At 47.9% G+C, this 22,660-nt stretch overlaps 1 protein-coding gene across 1 annotated transcript in view; it reads left to right on the forward strand.

Annotated features, from left to right (window-relative positions):
- The window catches only part of MYO15A (myosin XVA), a 761,224-nt gene that overhangs the window by 409,083 nt on the left and 329,481 nt on the right, over positions 1–22,660 (forward strand). The window contains exons 41-42 of the mRNA XM_069212299.1: positions 6,429–6,599; positions 8,294–8,387. Of these exons, the coding sequence (XP_069068400.1) occupies positions 6,429–6,599; positions 8,294–8,387 (265 nt within the window). The remainder of the gene's footprint in view (positions 1–6,428; positions 6,600–8,293; positions 8,388–22,660) is intronic.

Consider the following 22,660-nt stretch of genomic DNA (forward strand, 5'->3'; position numbering starts at 1 on the left):
CAGCCACCAGGTATCATGTAGAGTAAGGATAAATTGTGTGCTCTCCAACCTGTCCGAGTACCACAACAGTTCTATGGGCTCCAACTGCTTCAGTGCACACCATGGTGGTCAGTCAGACAGTGACACCACCAAGAAAAGGAACAAATCAGTTTCCTGGTTCTCTTTCACAGCACACGACACATACTCACAATGAACAATTTCTTGCTGGACTCTACCTACATCAGGAATTCATGGCAGATCCTCCTCAATGCATAATCCACTGATTCTACGTTGCACTAGATGGCAAACAGCTGCATAGGACTTTCTTGTCAAGACACGTTTCCATGTCCTGCTCAAGAGTGGCATGCTTTTTTTCTGAGTCTGGTGCACACAACTGCTGTGAGCGCACGCTGCATTACCAGCTGCCTGCCAGAGCTGATACCACTCGCGCTCTACCCTGATCTCTACGGCACAAGACTGCCCAAAAAACTCCAAAACAACAAAAAAACTGCTGCACTGAGCCCCATCTGCTTGGGAATGCTAGTAGTGTGAGACACCTCAAAACTTTGTCTGTGGCTTTGCTGCAGACTGGTGTGCGGGACCCTCACCTCCCACTGCTCATATTTATGTATTGCTGTCACCATGCAGCATATGGTAGCTATACAATTACAGATCTGCAGCCTAAGTCTATACCATTAAACTGATCCCCTGCACCCAGTCAGGTTATGATGCCTCGCTAAGTCTGTTTAAAATGGAGGCTGGCAGAGTGATGCTGAATCCGGTCTGATGAGGGCTGTATCCGTAAGAGCATCGCACGCTAAGATTAGAAGCATTTGGGGCTAAGCTGATAATTATCCGGCACTGTCCGGCTCACCTATCCTGGCCCTTGCTGCTGTCGGGGATGCATCCACTCCACCACCTCACTTACTGACCCTATCCGCAGGCACATAAGAAGATGGATACTCATCATGAGCCGGACCTAAAAAATTCTAAATAGACCCTTGTGGAGCACATTTATAAAGTCATGGACAGGTGCCCTTTTTATTGATGGTGTTTTAATTTCACCAGATGTCAGTAGTAGTTGTATTCGCCAGCGGAGTAGTCACTGTACTGTCCCGAACCCAGGTAACAAGCTACTATTTCCCATTAGAGGAATGACCCCCAGCAATGACACAAACATCATGTGACACTTGTCATATCTTAAGTGCATCAAATACATCATTAGCATTATATGGGACTTGGTGGGTGCCAGTAAACTCCGCCATGTGGTGGAGCCCTGAGTTTTTGCTGAACTCCGCGCTTCAAGCGGAGTGCCAAAAACTTTGTGAACTCCGTTGGCGGAGCAAAGTTTACCACCCACGCCTAGACTGGATGACCGACTCCTCGGGCAAAGTGACTGCATTGTCTTTGGAACTTAGACACCACTTATGGCTGAGAAGCACTGGCTTTTCAGGGGATGTTCAACATTTACTCATGGGCAAGCCCGTTGATGGCTCTATCCTTGGTGAGAAGGCAGACTCAGCGCTGGAGCACTTAAAGGACAGCACTGCTACAGCCAGCTCATTAGGTCTGTCTGTGCCCCCTCGCCAATCCCAATCTGCCTTTCCCCCCCTCCTGTCGCTATGGTAGGGACTACCAGCTGCCTCCTTTTCGAGCTACAAAGACCTTCAGGCTTCCCAGCTTATAGTGTACACAGTTGCCCCAAACCACGTGGGCCCACAAGCCAGAGGTCAGGGCAGTCCACCACGCCCCAGCAGACACAGGGGGTCATTCTAACTCTGGCGGGCGGCGGAGGCCGCCCGCCAGAGTTCCCCCCTCCAGAATACCGCACCGCGGTCAGAAGACCGCTGCGGTTATTCTGGGTTTCCCACTGGGCTGGCGGGCGACCGCCAAAAGGCCGCCCGCCAGCCCAGTGGGAAACACCCTTCCCACGAGGAAGCCGGCTCCGAATGGAGCCGGCGGAGTGGGAAGGTGCGACGGGTGCAGTTGCACCCGTCGCGAATTTCACTGTCTGCAATGCAGACAGTGAAATTCTTTGTGGGGCCCTCTTACGGGGGCCCCTGCAGTGCCCATGCCATTGGCATGGGCACTGCAGGGGCCCCCAGGGGCCCCACAACACCCCATACCGCCATCCTGTTCCTGGCGGGCGAACTGCCAGGAACAGGATGGCGGTATGGGGTGTCTGAATCCCCATGGCGGCGCAGCTCGCTGCGCCGCCATGGAGGATTCAGGAGGGCAGCGGAAAACCGGCGGGAGACCGCCGGTTTTCCTCTTCTGACCGCGGCCAAACCGCCGCGGTCAGAATGCCCTGCGGGGCACCGCCAGCCTGGTCAAGGACCGCCGGGGTCAGAATCACCCCCACAGTCTCCAAACACCTTTAGTTTGCCTTTATACCAGCATGGGCACCCAGTGAGGGGCAGGCTTCACCATCACCTACTCCACTGGAAGTCCGTAACATCAAACAAGTTGATAAGAGTGGCAACTCCATCCCCTTTCTGGAAAACCCTCCACCCATGCCACAAACTTAAGACCGGCTGATTGAGGACCATCTTACCGCTCTCAGGAAGTGTTGGCTCTTTTGGCCTAGGAAGCCATCAACAAGATGCCAGCATCAGAAGTAGTTCGCAGTTGCTGTTCCTGCTACTTTTCGGTGCCCAAAAAGGACAAAGGCTTTAGTCCTATCCTAGACCTGTGCCTTCTCAACCTCTTCCTGAAAAAGAAGTTCAAGATGCTGTCCTTACCTCAGGTCTTGTCTGCCATGGACCCAGGAGGCTGCATGGTAGCATTGGATTTGCGGGGCTCATATTTCCACATTTCGCTCTTGCCTGCCCACCGGTGGTACCTGCGGTTCATGGTAGGTCAAGCGCACCTTCAGTTCACTGTGCTACCTTTTGGTCTTACCAGGACCCTACAGGTGTTCACCAATGTGGTGGCATTGCTTGCAGCACACTTGCAGAGATTGTGCTTTCCAGTTTTCCCCTACCTCGACGATTGGCTGTTGAAGGTGGGCTCTCCTCAGGCAACTGTCTCCCATCTCCGGGCTGTGGCGCATCTCCTGCACTAGCTAGGGCTCACTATGAATATGCTGGTCACACACTACTCCCTCTCAGATACTCCCTTTCATTGGAGCTGTTCTGGAAACAGTGCAGTTTTGGTCCTATCATCCAAAGCGGCAAGCTCTGAATATTCTGGCTATGATACCAATTTTTCAGCCTCTATCCTGTATTCTAGTGAGACTATGAGGCTGTTAGGCCTTAGGGCCTCCTGGATCTTGCTAGTGACACATGCTCATTGGCATATGAGGGCTCTGCAATGGGATCTGAAGTTCCAGTGGGAGCAGCCTCAGGGGAATCTATGTGACATGATCCAGATCGAGGAGGGAACTGCAAAAGAGCTGCAGTGGTGGCTGATGAACAGCAATTGGATCGGCAGCAGACCCCTTTCCCTTCCACAACCAGAGCTGAATTTAGTGACAGATATGTCACTCCTGGGGAAGAGGAGGCGATCAGAGGACTCTGGTAACTGGCAGAGTCTTAGACTCCTCATCAACCTATAGAAGATTTGGGCAATCCGATTGGTATTGAAAGGCTTCTTTCCTTCGATTCAGGAAAGGCTGGTACAGGTGATCGCGGACAACACCACTGCCATGTGATACAAACAGGGTGAGTTGGGGTTGTGGACCCTTTGTTAAGAGGCCCTGTGTCTCAGTACATCGCTAGAATGTCAAGACATTTCCCTTGTGGTTTAATGCTTAGCGGGCTCCCTGAACCTCAGGGCAGACAAACAGCTGTCGATCACGAATTCCGTCTCCACCTTGAGGTGGTGGAAGGTCTGTTTCAAGAGTAGGAAGAACCTTGGTTAGATCTGTTTGTCATTGAACAGTTTCTAAGGCGCCTGTCACTCAGAGACACTTTTAGTCTCGAGTGGAGCTCCAGCCTCCTGTATGGCTTTTCTCCAATACCAGTCCTGCCCACAATTCTCAAGTAAATCAGGAACGACCGGGTTCAAGTCATTCTTATGCCTCTGGATTGGGTGCAGAGAGTCTGCTGTCCCGAGCTTCTGAGCAAGATCAATGGTTCTTCGATCAGGCTGCTCCTTCGGGAGAATCTTCTTTCAAAGCAACAGGGGAGGGTTCTGCACCCAAACTCTCCGCCTTCGTACATGGAGACTGTGTGGCAATAGTTGTCAGCTTTTGACCTTCCCTCCAAAGTCTGTGACGTTATTCTGGTGACCAGGCGCCCTTCCAGTGACACCTGCTTTTGGGACAAAATTGTGGCATGATGTGCATCCAGAAACATTGACACTCTTCCTACACCCTTACCCCACGTTTTACTGTTTTTTTCTTTCTCTGGCCCAGCAGGGCTCTGCTCTGGGCACGGTTAAATCTTATCTGTCTGCCATTTCGGCATTCCTGTGATTGCCAGACCAACCTTCTTTGTTTAAGTCACCTGTTGTGACTAGGTTCCTGAAAGGTCTACTGCATATGTTTCCTCTAAGACCATTCATCATGCCCTAGTGGGATCCTAACCTGGTCCTCACCTTTCTCATGTGTGTGTCCTTTGAGGTCCTACACAACTGCCCACTTCACTTACTATCAAGATGGCTTTTCTAGTGGCGATAACATCGGCCAGGAGGGTCAGGAAGGTCACTCTGCACCCTTCTTACACTGCCTTTTACCCAGACAAACTGGGGACAGATGTATCATTATTTCGAATGAGGATTACCTAATTGTGATTCTCTGTGAATCGCAATTCGGTAATCGCTATTTGATTATATGAAACTCCATGAGTTTCATTTAGTGTTTCCTAATGGCTCGCAAATTGACCTAACTCATTATTATTCATGAGGTAGGTCACAATTTGCGACCCATTAGAAAATGCTAAAATCACAGGATGGTGGCCTGCTGGGCTCAGCAGACTACCATGTCTGTGACTACACTTGAATAAAGCAATCTTTTTTTAAAAAAAGCAGCCCGTTTTCTGTGGGACCACTGCGTGCTTTTAAAAAAAGTTTTCACATGCATTCACAATCGGACGGGGTCCCTTGGAGACCTCCTACAGTTTGCAAATGGGTTGCCACCTACTTGAAGTAAGTAGTAAACTGAATTTTTTGACAAAACATTCCTACATACTGCTGCGATTCCGTATTACGAAGGGACGTCCTTGACATGTCCCTTCCTAATACTGAATCGGTATATATTCGGAATTCCAAATTGCGATTCGGTAACATGTTACTGAATTGCAAATTGGAATTCATACATACTAAAATGCATTTTTGAGGTCGCAAACAGCCCGATCGGGCCATTTGTGACCGCAAAAATGCAAGACACATATGGCCCCGGTTCTTAGGACCCATGCCTCCTTCCTTCCAAAGGTTGTGACACCCTTTCACATATTCCAAAACATCACCTTGCCTACCTTCTTTCCTCCACCTCACCCTTCTAAAGAAGAGGAGAGACTCCTCTGTCTGGACCCAGAAAAAATGTTGTTTTACCTTGATTGCACTCAAGGGTTCAGGGTGGACAATCAACTCTTTGTAAGAAAGAGAACGACAGTGTAGAAATGGACCATCACACTGTACATAGTGCTCTGCATTAAGATCTGAGGGTTTGCGTGCTCATTCCCTCAGAGCCAAGGCTGCAACCACACGTTAGCTTGTGGAGTCCCTGGGTCCAGGACATCTGTTAGGTAGCCACGTGGGTGTTGTTGCACTCATTCAAAAAGCATTACTGTCTGGATGGGGAGGTCTGTCGTGATGGGCTTTTTGCCCGTTAAGTCCTGCAGGACTTTTTGGTTTAATCCATTTTGCAGATGCACCTCAAGGGAGTTATTGCTTGAGTCTTTGTACTAAGGTAAGGAATCCGTGGCTAGAAGTCTCTATCAGATGAATAAGTTACTTACCATCAATGATGCTTCATCTGGTAGAGACTCTTTCTAGCCGAAGATACTTTACTGACCCTCCCAGCTCTGAGAACTAATTCAGTACTGTCACTCTTCTGAGGGCCTTAGCAATACACACCAGTATGCCAACATTCTTCAGGGCTCTGACCTTTCGGCATGAAAGTTGAAAAGAAACTAACGTCAGCATGTGAGTACGGTGCCTATCTAGACACCTCTCACGCCACTTTCAGCGCAGACGATGATAAGGGTCCAAATTACGCCACCTGTCGGAGCGCAGGGGTACTGCTTGAAAATGTTCTGATCCAGTCTGCACCTAGGTACTATTCTAAGGTAAGGAATCTGTGGCTACATAGAGTCTCTATCAGATAAAGCATAATCAAAGTTAAGTAACTTGTTCATCAGAGGGTTTCTGTACCTACAAGACAAATCCCTTTTGTAGAGCATGAAAATATGAAATAAATTGTGAATAGAACTGATTGAAAGTCTGGGTCTCAGGGATAGTGTAAGTGTGCTTTATATTGAAATAGCCTTTTACCACTTGTTTGATAGGCCCGACAGATGACAGTACAAGCAATGGCCCTCCAGCAGCACATGGCAGCGACCACTTCCCCAGCTCCATCCCAGCCCCCCAGCCCAGTTCGCTCTCCACAGAATGGATCGGCCTCGGTGCGGGCATCTCCTGGCGCCGGCCCAAGACCACGAGCTGCAGCTCCTCAACAGGTGAGTCAAAGATTATGTTCTACACCCTTGTTGCATTATAACTTGTTACGATTTTGTAATTCTTAGCAAAGTTAGTTATATCATAACAGGCAGTTTTCCTCTAGGTGAAACTCCAGCAGATTCTGTATCGCTAAGGTCTCTATTGGTGGTAAACATTATAGTAGATGTGCTTTTACACACTATACTTTCTTACTGTGAAATGCCGTACCGCCTGGAGAAAATCACATGTATTGCAACTTTTCTATTCCACATTGCTGTTTAAAACATTTGCAGACACATCACATTACGGTGGGGTATTTTCAGGTAGACACTGACGTGGCAGAAAACGAATGCCTTTAATACACATCCGAACATAACATGTTCAATAATGTTTAGGTATGTTACTGGAACAGGATATATTTGCTGGTCTTGAGAACAAACAATGGGCCAGATGTATGAAAAAGTTTTGCACTCGCAAACGGTGCGAATCGGTAAATTCGCCCGTTTGCGAGTGCAAAACAGTGGTCTGCAATGCATGAAAGGCATTCGCAGACCACAAATAAGAAATTGCTAAAATTGTGATTTCTTGCGTTGCGACCTGGAACTTGCGAGTCGCAATTTGCGATTCGCAAATTCCAGGTCGCAAGGCAATGCTGCAAAAAATTGCAAATTGGACTGCAACCAGGTGGTAACCTGGTGCAAAATTTAAAAATGCATTTAAAATACATTTTTAAATTGAACATGTAAAGCACACATGCCCTTATGGCGTGTGTGTACTTAACATGTCCCCCCAAAAAGGTTTGAGGTGCAGCAGAGGGGGCCATTGGCCCCCAGCACCCTGGGGATTTGCATTTCCAAAATTGCGATTTCTGGTTCAGAAATCGCAATTTTGGAAATGCAAAAAATAGCTGCGAATGGGGCCGGTATCGCAATTTGCGATTTGGTAATAGCATTTGCGATTTTTAAGAAATCGCTATTACCGAATCGCAAATGTGATACATGGCACTTTGCGAGTCGGTAATAGCGATTTCTTAAAAACCGCTATGACCAAATCGCAAAGGGCCGTGATGATACATCTGGCCCAATGTGCCTAGAAATATCTTACAATGTTCGCACTGCATTAATACAGGTGCAAAGAGGAAAATATATGAGGGCCATTGTACAAAGGTTATAATTTATATTTTGGGTTTTATTATAGTGGCAAACTCACCATGTCATGTTCCTTTGCTGGTTAAATAAAGCATTTACTTTATGGGTGTTAGGATAACCAAGTTGTGTAGGTATCTTCACATTGTCCTTGGTCATGGCTTTCAGGTTCAGAATCTAATGAAAAGTAAGCAACTGCGCCAGGCTATTATCACATAAGTATCATATTATGTGGGCTGTAATGGAACATTTACAAATGTCCGTTTGATGTAAAAGATAGTCATTGTCAAAGTTCTCTCCAAAATGTATTGAGGATCCTCCCCTACCCAAATATGGCAAACTAAATAAAAACATTACAAATGTGAAGGACAATGGAAAGGTTAAGGGTTGTGCTTGATGCTATTTGCATCAAAGAACTTCAGTGTAAAACAGGGATCATATTTACACACCTGGCTTCTTCAGCCTGTCATAGAAACTCACCAATTACATTAGGATGACCTTTTTACTTTTGCTGAAACATTTTAATATCTTATCTATTTTTATTTGTTTCTGTGACTGATGCTTGTTAGAGAAGAGCTGTGAATGGTTTGCCAAGCAGACAAGGATCATCCAACCGACCAGGGATATCTCCTGTGTTTCCTCGGGAAAGGCCAGCAGGTCCCGGTAAGTTCTGCCTATGGCTCCTTAACCTTGCAGTACCTAATGTTATATTCTGTGGTAAGTTGTTGTTATGATCAGGAGAGAGTGAAATTAGCTTTCAAATATAGGTTGGAGTACAATATTGCAGTTCATATGTTTTATCTCGTCTTTTGACACCAAGTTAATGCATTTGATGACTGCTTGATGAAAGTTTATGGTCTTGGTACACCACCTCACTCACAAATTTGGATCAAGACATCATTAAGGATTTAACTATTGATTCAGATCTTAAAATCATATTTTTATTGTGTGCTTGTAACACACACAGTTTGCAAGCACATCAGAACTGCAATGACACCCCTGCCAAGTACCACCCAATGGGGGTTAGACTAGCTAATTTTAGTGCTTCTATCTGCATCACAGTAGAAAATGAATTTGTCACACATTATAGCCCCTCTGGGACCACACCAAAGTGAGCCGTGCTAATGCTCAATCTCAGCCTCACCTGCATTAATAAACATACCAAACTGGTGGTCAGTGATAAAATTGGCTTGCTCTGCCTGCCTGCCTGCCTGCCTGCCTGCCTTCGACAAATTAATTGTCTCAGTGTGTCGCAAATGATCATACTGCCTTGGTCAGTGTTTATACTCATGGTGGGCCACCCTGGGCTTCAGAACAAACTGATGCCTGACCTCTCTGTGTAAGGGGCAACAGCCCGCACGTGCAGGGGGCTAGAGGGGTCGTAGCAGAACCAAGGCCCGAAAAAGGACGCAACTGGGAAAGGGCACAAAAATGTACCAGAAAATGCTCTCCTCCAGATGAGGGGCATCAGGGGGTGTGAAAGGCGCCAAGCAAACAGGAAAGGGTGCGAACCCAAAGAGGTCAATAGAAGGCGGGCTACTTTTGAACCCTTACATTCCTCTGGTCAGCCGGGCAGCATGTCGTGACGAGGCAGGGCTACCAGCTTCTCCTTTTGGACACATTCGTTCCACATAGGGGAAACAACTTCTGCTCTCCATTTTAGCTGTTTGTCAGAGGGGACCAAGGTGGTGGGGAGATATCTCTCCAATGCCTACAAAAGCTACGTATAGGTGCAGCACCCAACCAAGAACAGAGCAGGGCAGGGTGCCGCCCCCTATGTCAATCAACGGGCCCACTCTCTGCAATGAAGCAAATCACACAGTTGGGCAGGGAGGAAATGTGGGCCTGACATTTCTGTTCCTGCTTTACAACAAGTACAGAGTGCAAGACAGTATGGGTGGTAGGACACTCTTTCATCTGCAGGACCCAGACATGGTGGTTGCAGGGCGGGGAAACAAGGAGCGAATACCCATGCCAGACAGACATGAGTGGTTCTCGCTTACAGGAATGCGATGGGAGCAATTGGGGCCACACTTGAAGGGTTACATTCCGCTGGGGCGAGCAAACCGCAATTACTGATTGTTAGAAATGGGCTCTCTAGTGGGAAGAGGTAGACACTCTTGTCCATGTAGGGACCACAATCCTAATCAGGGCAAGTCACACACAATCCAAATTATCCTGTGCCCACCCTCTGGTAGCTTGTCACTGAGCAGTCAGGCTTAACTTAGAAGGCAATGTGTAAAGTATTTGTGCAATAAGTCATGCAATAGCACAGTGAAAACACCACAAAAATACATCACACAGGTTTAGAAAAATATAAGATATTTATCTGAATGAATTAAGGTCAAAACGATCAAGAATTGATAATAACAAGTTAAAATATCACAGTTGCAATGATAAGAAGAGTCTTAAGTCTTCAAATCAACAAATGTCTTTTGCATGAACAAAGTACCTGGTGTGCATCAAAATTACACGCACGAAGACCGCAGAGAAGGACATGCATGGAAAAAGGTAGGTGTGCGTCGGATTTCCGGGCATGCACAGACAATGCACCAATTATTTTCCACGTGGCAAGGGCTTTGCATCAAATTCCGGTGCGCAGGTTTGAATTCTCCTTGCGATGCAGGGTCTTTTGATGCCCAGGGACGATGTGTCAAAATCCTGGGCGTGCAGGATGAAGTCACAGATGCTGCATCGATCCGGTGGGCGATGCATCAGAATTCTGTCACACGGCAGGCGCTGCATCGATTCCTCCTGTAGGAAGTCGGGCTGCGTCATTCCAGCTCGGAGATGCATTGATCTGGTAGGCTGTGCGTCAAAGTTCCGGTCGCAATGCTGGCGCTATGTCGATCTCCACTCGGGGAGCTGGGCTGCATTTTTCCGGTTCGAGATGCGGTGATTCTTTCACTGCTGGGCAGGCTGTGCGTCGATTCCGTCAGGCTGTGCAACGATTTTCACTACACAAGGAGTTTCCTTGCAGAGAAGTCTTTTTGGCCCTGAGACTTCCGGAACAGGAGGCAAGCTCAAACCAAGCCCTTGGAGAGCACTTCTCAGCAGAGCCAGAGGCGAGCAAGGCAGGAGGGCAACAGCAAGGCAGCAATCCTTCACAGCAAAGCAGTCCAGGTGAGTCCTTTGGGCAGCCAGGCAGCTCCTCTTGGCATGTTGCAGGATCTGGTTCGGAGTGTATGTCCCAGGAAGTGTCTGAGATGGTAGGATCAGGGACCCAGTTTATATACCCAAAAGTACCTTTAAAGTGGGGAGACTTCAAAGAGTGGTTTTGAAGTGCACAAGGTCCTCTTTCAGTACAGGTCTGTCTGCCAGGGTCCCAGTAGGGGCTGTGGTAGTCCGTTGTGTGAGGGTAGGCCACTAGCCTTTGAAACGTAAGTGTCAAGCCCCTCCACCCTTTCAGCCCAGGAAGACCCATTCCGTACACAGATGTGCGCAAGTCTGATTGATCATCCCGTGTTTGTGGTTGTCTGGGTGAAATGCACAAGGGAACTGCCAACCAGCCTAGTCCAGACGTGGATTGGAGACAGGCTGTAAGGCACAGATGGATTTTAAGTGCGTAGAAATGCTCACTTTCTAAAAGTGGTATTTCTAAAATAGTAATATAAAATCCAACCTCACCAGTCAGCAGGATTTGTATTACCATTCTGGCCATACTAAATATGACCTGTTTACCCCTTTCTAATCAGAATCTACCACTCACACAGTATATGAGGGTAGCTCTAATGTTAGTCAGTGAAAGGAGGAGGCTTCAGAGCAGTGGAAAACGAATTTAGGACTTTTCTACTAGCAGGACATATAAAACACACAGGCATATGTCCTGCCTTTGACTTACAGAGCACCCTGCCCTATGGGGTACATAGAGCCTACCTTAGGGGTGATGTATATGTAGAAAAAGGGGTTTAAGGCTTGGCAAGTACTTTTAAATGCCAAGTCAAAGTGGCAGTGTAACTGCACACACAGGCCTCCAATGACAGGCTTGAGACATGGCCAAGGGGCTATTTATGTGGGTGGCACAACCAGTACTTCAGGCCCATTAGTAGCATTCAGTCTAAAGGCCCTGGGCACCCATAGTGCACTTTACTAGAGACGTTCAAGTAGATCTAATATGCCAATTGGGTATGAACCAATGTTACCATGTTTTAAGGGAGAGAGCATATGCACTTTAGCACTGGTAAGCAGTGGGAAAGTGCACAGAGTCCTAAAACCAGCACAAAAGTTTCAAAAAAGTGGAGGGAGGCAGGCACAAAGTTGGGGGTTACCGCCCTAAGGCTGTCAGGTCTAACACTGATCATACACCAGGGGCCCTGATAAGTTGCAAAAGAAATTGAACATGGCTGTGAAAACGTTTTGCACTGTAAGTGGGTAGGAGAGCATCAGACACAACCTCATCAACCTGCAGAGACCAGAATACTTTCACAGTGACGGGATACACCAGCACCAGTAGGGGCAGAGGTGTTCTGGGTCAATCTATGGGCAGCCTTGGGACTAGCAGGCTGCAAACTAAGGGTCTGTAATTTGGGGGAAGTCGTCATCAGGTACCAACCCACAGGTAGCACGGCAGGGAAGGAGATGAGAACAAGGATGATGGGTAGGTCACACCCGACACAGTGGGATGGCAGGACAGGCTACTTACCTTGGGATGCTTTACCGCTGACTAAAATAGTTGGAGGAGGGGGTACACAAAACACGGTGCTCGCAGCCCAAGCCCACCAGACGGCAATACGCAATGAACAATTAAAGGTAGCAAGTTAAGTCTAAAAGGGTTAAAAGGATTACCCCCCTACACAAACAAAACTATAAAGCCGGTTCAAAGACTCAATTTCCTCACAAACTGTTGGATAGATTTATGGCTTATTGATTTCTGACAGACAGGCTGTGATGTGATGATGCATAACTGATTTATGGTTGTACAGGTTTAACATACGTCATAAAAATGTCAGTAGTGATTTATGATAGGCCTGTCATGAATTAATTATGGCACCCAATAAAGTACACAGAAGGCGCACATGCTGTTAATCAGTGCTTAATGAACTTCAGCCAATACATTCAACCTACCCAGAGAATTATGTGTATCATTAATTAGGAGTGGGCCTCATGCAGGGGTTTTAGGTGGAACTGGAGCACATGGTCTCTCCCCTAGCAGAGGGAAACATAAGAAACTCACTTTACCGCCAGATAGACTGAAGCTTTCGTGGCTATGGAGGGCCACCCTGTCTTGTTGTTTTACGGCATGTCATCCAGCACCCATGGTGATTACACACAGGAGATAATCGTTACAGCATGCAGACACACAGACAACAGCTTTGTTTTTTCTTGCTGCACCCACCACCAATCAGTGAGCAGAGAATTTGTGTATTTTTGTCCCAGGTGCGACCCCCTTTGTGGATCTCACACTGTGGAGGAAGGTTGTGCTGGCTGCAGGATGTTGTTTGTCTAGGCCTGGTAGCCAAGCCTCTGCCTGCATCTCCAGTCCTGCCTGCAGGCCAGGCCCCCTTCCTCCTCATCCCCAAGGAACTTGCCAGGCACATTGCTACTGATGGCCTACCTGCTAACCAAAGCCAGGTCAGAAGAAGTCAACTCCTCACCTCATACTCCGGATCCCTTCAAACGGCACCAAGCCATGTCTACCCCACTAGCAAGGTCAATAATCTAACTCCTGAGGATCGACCTTAGGTTTAACAATGAGGTAATATGCCATATTGTTTTAATGGGATGTCTCATGATTCTCCCACCAGAAAATTGCTAAATTGGGTTGTGTGTGTCATGAAGACAGCTGCACTATTCTTATTCAAATGCATTCATAAAAAGTTACATTTAGATAAACCTATATGAAAAGCACAATCACTTGTCCATTACAGAACTATGTTGAGACAAAATGTGATCCGTGTGCACCTAAAGACATTTTTAATCAGCGAGTACTGAACGCCAGACACAGGATTACAGGAACTTGTAGCAAGGTTTTCACTGTCCTGTTTAAAAAGTATACCATGTTTTAAAAAAATCTGACCATGATTAACATGTTTATGATTATATAACTCTGTAGTTACTACGGAGTTGCATAATCTTTCTGTTATATAGCCATCTTGAACCCCGTCATGTGTTGTCACAAGATCAGCACCAGAAGGAAGTTATGCATATGTATAAACATGGCAGACCTCTTTGAATAGCATTTCCAGTCAAATTGTCTTCATTTTTAAATGCCCATGGGGATTTAGAGTGCATTATTTGCTTGTTAAATATTCTAAGAAGTGTTCATAGTTATCTAATTGTTGATTGTACTCAAAAAGCTAATAGTTACAATGTAATTTTATGTGGCTTTAGTTAAACACTTCTATAGGAGCTTATTTTGAAGAGATTTGAGAATGTAATTATTGTAACATGGTCGCCTTCTTTGGCAAGAAGTAACTGTGATCTTAAATTCAGTGGGGGAGGCCAGTAAATATTGGTGCGTGGTCAGAGGCATGGCTAAAAAGAAGAACATTTGTTGTAACTATTTTATTGTGCTGTATTGCAATTTTTATGTGGGACTTATGACCCCATTTGGGATGCTGAAGAACTTGCCTCCTTGGGCAGCATGCTACACCCTAAATATATGGTGTGAGGTTGGGTTTGTTTTGATCCTATATGGGAAAGGTTTCCCTTTTGTGTGTGATGACTACAGAGGGGTGGTTATCATGCTATGATACGCAGGGATTAGCAGTGCAATTGATTAAGAAAAAATGTGAAAGAAGAGGAATACGTTTATGCTTTTCAGTAAGCCAGCAACTTTGACCACTTCTGCAGGTCCCTAACGTTTATGATCCAGAGCAAGCATAAGTTGAGGAGACAAGTGGTGGAGAGATTTGCTGGAATTAATTTTGTTAATATCATCACACATCTGATTATCATTGCTATCCTGCCTAGTACCACTCATCATGGGTTAGACTAACACATTTTAGTGTAAGTGTTAGCATCACCACACTAAAATGCTTAGTCAAAAATGTATAGCTGATGGCAGTGCATCATTGGGGAATGTTAGACCCTAACTGATGACTTGTGCGTCATGATAATCTCAGGGTCACGGGCTGGGGAGATTAGCCAATAGTGTGGGTGGTCAGTGATGGCGTGGCATCCCAGTGCAAGCCCCATTGCTTGGTTTTACTCTGGACAAAATGTCACTTCAAGTGTCACACATTTAGCTATAGAATCCGACTCAAGTACACTAAAGCCATAAAAATGTCAGACATAAGCAATGTGAAAACCTGAAGGCTATACAAAGAATGTAATTTAGGCATAGATGGCAGAGTCATGACTAAAGTCAAACATTTTGCCCATGAGGAGCTAGAATGCACACCAGGGCTCCCCTGGCTCATGGCTTCACTACAGCATATGAGGACATTGTTTTCAAACAAAGAGAATGCCATCAGCTGCCCTTCAGGTGTCCTTCTTTGGGTTAAAGTACCCACAGTACAATCAGTATAGATAATTATTTAGACTTTATATACTGACCATGACTCATTACTTGTGCTGCTATGGGTATACAGAATCAAAACAATCAAAAACACACTTTTTATTTTTAGAAAACATGGATATAAAAATGAATTTACTAATGTTTGATAAGGTACAGAGCAGTGGTGGTCAACTATACCAACGAAGTGCCTCTGCAAGAGGCACACAGTTGTGTTTTTGTAATTGTGCTTAGAGGTGACTGAAGACTACCACAAATGGTGAACAAGTGTTTCAGGCCAGGGAATTGCCTGGAACCCAAGGTGAGCTTATCAGGGTCTTAAAACCACAGTTATATACAGAAATAAGCAATGTCTAAAAGTGCATTGATTCTGTTATCAACTTGCTTTCACACCTGAATGATGTAAATAAAGGGATTTAGTTATTGATGCTACTTGTAATAGTAAGTTCATTTGAGGTAAACTTGAGCATGAAGGGAGGTGAAGAAGTAGCCTCCATTGTCACCACGCTGGGTATTCAATTAACACGCTTCTGGGACACATCTATGATTCAACATAATAAAGTGCTCAAGTTTCAAGTTTAATCCACTTTGATTTCTGCCAATAAGGGCATATTAAAAAATTTAAAAACAAGCTAAAAGTTAAAATCAGATTATGAATTATCGATAACCATGCTTTTTCATGATCACCCTGAATAATGCAAAAAATGTACCTAACATGAAACAAAATTGAATAGCCTCACATTTTGTTATATACAACAGGTCACATAGGCCCTCATAATGAACATGGCGGCAATCACAGCTGACCACCGTGGCAACGGTGAACAGAAGACTGCCAGTGGCGGTGAACTGCACACCGCCGTATAATGATGCCAAAAAGTAAAACCTCCAAAAGTCCTGCAACCTCCACCCACTGCCAGGGCCTATGAAGGCGGAAAGGCAGTACACCCCACCCTGCCACCGCCATGCAGACAAATCCTCCGCCCACCAAATAATGATGCACAAATCACTGTGGCAGATAGTGGATGCTGAACAGTCACTAGCGGTACGGACCGCCATGGCCAGCAATGGGACCCCACAACAACAAATACACACATTGGCAAGTTTGTAATTCACACACCTGACACACATCCACAACACTATAAAACACTCACATACACACCCAAACAATCCTTTGCATCGCCAATAGCATGAATGAGACTAACAACACAACACGCATACACTGAACACAACATAACAAAAGTCACACACACAAATAAACCACCAAAACCATACATTCCCATTACACCATCACAAGCCACACACCCAACCACACAACAGCACCCTCACCAATACACTATCAACACCCCACCCACAACACACATCATGGCACCCCCTAAGCACCCCCGCTTCACAGATAGGGAGCTAAGGACCATGGTGGACAAAATACTCAAGGTCGAGCCACAACTATTCGGGCACAGGTGCAGCAGACCAACATCACCAGGAAGATGGAGTTATGGCAGACGATTGTCAACAAGGTCAACGCAATGGAAAACCATCCACAAACAAGGGACGACATCCGCAAAAGATGGAACGACCTGTGCGGGAAGGTGAGGTCAATGGCATCCAGGCACAACATAGCGGTACAGAAGACTGGTGGAGGACCCCCATCCACACCTCCGACAAACACTGACTGGGAGGAGAAGGTACTGGCTATCCTGCACCCGGAGGGCCTCACTGGACTCACTTGAGGACTGGACTCGGGTAAGTTGACTCAAATACCTTAACAGTCACCCCACCTAAAATGCATGCAGCACCCCACCCCTCTCACTACCACCAGGACCACATCTCCACCCAGTCCACAACACCCACATCCAGTTACCCCGCATGCCCACATTCCCACTAACAGGTCCCCATCCTGCCCCCTGTGCACAGTCACCTACCCCTGCAAGGATTCACAGTGGCACTACGGCACCCACAATGCACCTCCACCCCCCACACAAAATGAAAAGATAATTAAACAAAAGGACCCTGCATGGCACCACAGGGGAATAAAAGCACAAAATAGTACAGAGCTGTGCATCCATTTCCGAATTAGTATATGACACATACATGTCCATTACCCCCCACAGGCACCACCATCCATGCCACCCAGACGGAAAGGCCAAGGAATGCTAGTGCTTCACAGGGAGACAGATGCCCCACTCAGGAGACTGGAGAGGGGTGTATGGAAAGTGAGGAATACCCTGGCCCGTCACACAGTCCTGGACTGTCACCCTCCAGCAGCCCCACCCAGGATACCACTGACAGCCCTACCACCCAGGCATCACCATCAGCTATGGCCAAACAACCCTACACCAGTGTTTCCCGGCCACAGACTGGCGGCCCAAATATACATAGGCCAGAGTCTCCACCTACCAACAGACAAGATGATGAAGGCCCCAGTGCAAGTTGGACTGCCAGGCCAGTGCTGGGGATACAGGCACAGGGGGCAATGACCAGTGGGAGGCCATCGGTGGCCCAGGGGGGGTGGCCGAAGGATGGATGCTGCAGCCCAGGATGTGATATCTGAGGTACTTGGATCATACCACCATACCCAGGTCTGGATGGGCCAGATCCTGGCCACCTTGGACCAAAATCAAAGGCTGCAGATAGCACACCACCAAGAGGCCATGGAGCAATGGAAACAGCTCAGTGCCACCATGGCCACCATTGCAGGGATGCTGCAGCACCAATACCCTAGCCAGCCTGAGACCTCCACCCAACTGCAAGCCCCTAACACTAGCCAGGACACTGCCCTGCCATCTACATCTGCAGCAGCTATTGGACTGGTGGCACTGCCAGAGGACACACAGGAGACAAGCACCCCTAGCCCTGCAGCCCAGCTCCAGTCACTCAAACATGCCCTCAGACCCAGACATGCCACTGGAACATCAGCCAAGACCAAGGCCCCCTCTAAGAAGTGACTCTGTCCTGAACTGTCTCCCTTTTGTACCACTCTGCTTCCTTGTTGACCTGCCACTACCAACACACTATCTACCAAGGGACAAATTGACCAATACCCACAGCCACCAGCAGCTGAGTCCATGCACCAGAGTATGGATATGCACCATGAGGGGGAACATCCTTTTTTCCGACTTTTCCTATCACTGTACAACGATATTCCAAATTTGTGTCACTTAATAAAAACACATATGCACCGAATCGTATGTCCCTTCGTCATTGTGAGTTAAATATTGTGAGTGTGTATACATTAGCCAGTCATTTTCATATTCATACCTTTATTGCAGGAGGGGATCCCACGCACTGTAGTGTCTGAAGTAAGTCACAATGTACACAATATTGGGTTTCCCTGGCACATGCCACTTCAGTACTCAGTTAACAGTGTCAATGACTATAGGCACAACATCACCAATTACATGAGTCAAACTATGCAGTAAAGACAACAGCATCATTGAACAATACCTCATAGTCACTGGAGGTATAGGCAGATTAGCTGGTTCCTGGAGTTGACATCTTCCCCCTCTTCTTCCTTACCATCACTCTCATACCCTCTCTGAGGCTGCTGGGCTGGTTGGACAGCACCCTCCTCTTCTAGAAGGGGGATAGCTTTCCTCACAGCCAAGTTGGCATGCTGCCACTGTCTTACTCACCTTGTCAGGGACATAGCACAGGGATCCCCCAGAGTGATGGAGAAAACAAAATCTAGCCTTCAGGAGACCTATAGTATGCTCAATCACCCTCCTAGTACGTCCATGGGCCTCATTATAATTCCTCGCTGCATCTGTCCTGGGATTCCTCACAGGTGTCTGGAGCCATTGCTAGTTTGGGTAGCCAGAATTACCTGCAAAAGTGGCCGTAAACAGGACCATAATGAACTAACTGCACATACATATTGGCTGGCTGTCACCTATGTACAGAAGCATTTTCATACACACTCACCTATGAGCCATCCTCTGTTCCCTTGTAGTTGTCCCATCAAGTGGGGTGCACTGCACTTTCTCAGGACAAAGGAACCATGGACTGATCCTGGGAACCTGGCATTGACATGTGATATGTACTGGTCAGCAGTACACACCAATTGTATATTCATGGAGTGGAAGTTCTTTCGATTCCTATACACCTGTTCATTCTCTCTTGGGGGTATCAGAGCAATGTGGGTTCCATCAATGGCACCTATCACATGGGGGATGTTAACAAAGGCATAAAATCTAGACTTGATGGCAGGAAGTTCAGCCCTTTGGGGAACTGGACATATGTCTGCAGATGAATGCATCCAGGAATTTTGACAGAATGAGGCTAAACATTGGCTGTGAGAACCCTGCACCCATGCCCACTGTCACGTGAAATGAGCCCGTAGCCAAAAAATGGAGTACAGATAGTTCTTGCACTTTAGTAGGGATGGCATGCTGATTCCGATTAGCCAGTCTCAGTACAGGATCCAGTAAAGCACGGATTGTAGCACGGTTGTGTCTGTAGGTGACAATGATGTGACGTTCATCCATTGTTTCCAAATCAACCAGAGGTGTGCACACAGATGGGGCCCTCTCTCGCCACATGGGTCTGTACCTATGGGGGAGGAAAGAACACATATGAAGGGCACACATACATCTGCAACACATGATGTTACTGTATCAATGGATGGGCGACACGTAGGTTACACACACAGACGCAATGTATTAGTACACCGTCAGGCACATGTGTGCAGAGTCAACTCTGTTGTAATGGCATCCCAGTGTGGACACATTTCCAAAGATGGGTGCATGCGAGGATCAGAAACTCATGTCAGCAAGCGACTAAGGTCAAAGGCTTGGAGACGCTGAATGGGGCCCCTGGCCAGGATATGATAACGTGGTGGTAGCAAGATGTCAGCCTCCTGCCATCATGGTCTGAGGGAGTGGAAGTGACATCATTCCACTGGCGGTAGTCGTCATGGCGGAAGGCGGTGTTCACCGATGTGCACCTAATCATTGGATTACATGGTTATCAATGGGGAACCTGGGCCTATCATGATCGCCGCCAGGGGTGACGGTGCACACCGCCACGGAACGTACGCCATGTCATCAGACCCATGCCACTTGACTCCTGATTCCTGTGCAGGGCAGTACTCCACTGCGTGTGCTGCTGTGTCCTGACTCTGGTCCCTGAGATGGTGTGAGCCACAGGGGAACGGGCCCTGGCCTTGATCACAGAGGAGCTGGAGAAGCTGGTGGACGGGGTCCTACCCCTGTATGCCAAGTTGTATGGGCTACCTGAGGAGCAGGTCAGTTGACGGCTGTCTTCCTTGGATGTGTGTGATGGTGGAGGATGCCTGTATGCATGTGTGTTTGATTTGTGACTGCCCAGGCGTAGACTGACTGGCATGTACTGTATGTGAGTTGGTAACATGGCTTTGTAAAATGTCTGTTCCATAGGGGACGACATGTCATCTGTATTAGGAACACACATATTAACGTCTGTTTTTCTGCTCTGTGTGCCCCATGCAGGTCAGTGCCCATCAGGTGTGTTCCTGCAGTCCTGCCACCTCATAGACCCGGGGATGGTGTGAGGGAATGTTTGGCTGGTCCCAACAGGCCCATGGGGCGGTCACCTTTCTGTAGTCTTGGATGCTTTGTGGGCTGATTAACTAGTGGGTGCATTCGCTGGGCATGGTCCCCCATATGTGTACTCCACACAGTTTATCAAGTCTGTGATTCCTGTGGGTAATGTGGTGTATTCTGGGGTAGTGGCCAGTTGTCAGGGGCACAGCCATGACTATTGTTCTAGGTGGAGTGTGTAGGTGTGTGACCTGGATGGGAGTGTGTGTGAGCCAGGGATGTACATTCATTCAGGTATTTACAGAGGTCTCCCATATGTTGTCTCTCCACCCCTGTGCTCTTGTGTCCTTTGTCTACATCAGCATCATCTGGTTGAGAGAGCAGATGCACCGCTGAGTGGGGATGCAGCGTCCCACGGTTCCAAGGAGGCAGAGTCGGCGGATGCCAAGGGGACCAGTGGGTTGGAGGGCGAGGAGAGTACCACGGGGGAGGCAACGACCACTGGCAGTAGTGACTCTGATACCTCCTCCGATGGCAGCTCCCTGGTGGTGGCGGACCCTACTGGGCCCACCCATTTTATGTCATCTTCCGCCACCCCCCATACCATCACCGCCCTCCCAGTTGCACCCACCCACTTTCCCATGCCCGCTCACTCAGGAGGATGGGCGTCTCATTCACCCCAGGCACCTCATCCCCTGCCCCAGTCAGCCCTGCTGCCCTCACGGAGGAGGCTATTGACTTCCTGAGAACCATCTCTCTAGGGCAGACAACCATTGTGAATGCCATCCAGGGGCTAGCATCCCAGATGCAGCAATGCAATGCATACCTGGAAGGCATTCACTGTGCTATGTCTTGCCTACAGAGATCTTTTCAGGCTCTGGCCTCCTCTTTGACGGCAGCCAGTGTCCCTGGTCTTTCCGTCCGCCATCTCACCACCTTTACCCCTTCCAGCACCCCACTTCCTTCACCCATCCCAAGCACAAGTCCAGACAGCCATGCATACAAATCAACACACAAGAAGTACACAGAGAAACACAAGCACCACACTTCCCACCACAGGCATGCACACACCCATGCCAAAGCAGAGACAACAACATTCATTTCCCCCACTGTGTCAACCTCTCCTGCCTCCCTGTCTGTCACCTCACCATGTACACCCACAAGCACTGCACCCTCAGTTCCTGCTGCTGCCCCCATTCTTGCAGTCACCACAACATCTGACATCCAGACATGCACCAGATGCACCAAACCTGCACTCACCACAACTACATTGACAGACACTTGCAGCACACTCACCAGACCTGCAGACACCCAGACCACATCCATGTACACTGGCAGCCTGTCTTGTCCCACAGTGTCCACTCCCCTCCTCCCAAAACACTCAAACATTTGCAGACATCCACACAACACACATCTACGGCACATCAGCATATTTTACAGGCACCTGCATCCACGTACGGCACAACTACACCTGGTACAAGCACTACCTCAACCCCCACTCCCAGACCTTCCTCCAAATCCCAACCAACTGCCCCTAAGAAGCTTTTCCTCTCCCGTGCTGACCTGTTTGAACCCACTGGCCCACCCCGTCTTGTCCTTAAATGTGCCCATCTTCTTGCCCAGTCCACTCCTTCCATGCCCAAGTCCACCCCAGTCTGCCCTTCACATTCCCGTGCCCCTTCCCCAGGGAGGAGAAGCCCCGTGTTGCCCTATGTCCCTCTGCCATCCCCCAGTCCAAGCCCACTCCCCCTCCTTCCAAGGGCAAGCCCAAACCCCCTCCACCTCCCAAACCTAAGCCCAAGCTCCCCCTTCCAGATATAAGTCCCCACCCCGCCACCCTCTGCCCCTCTTCCCTGAGGTGCCTGGCTATCCCATTGATGTCCCTTTACAGTGGAGTACCCTGTGCACATGTGGGAGTCAAGCCCGGCCTATTTTGGCCCTTCAGGGTATTTATGATGGACTGGCCA

This window comes from Pleurodeles waltl, chromosome 10 (assembly GCF_031143425.1).
Source record: "Pleurodeles waltl isolate 20211129_DDA chromosome 10, aPleWal1.hap1.20221129, whole genome shotgun sequence".
NCBI classification, from domain to species: Eukaryota; Metazoa; Chordata; class Amphibia; order Caudata; family Salamandridae; genus Pleurodeles; species Pleurodeles waltl.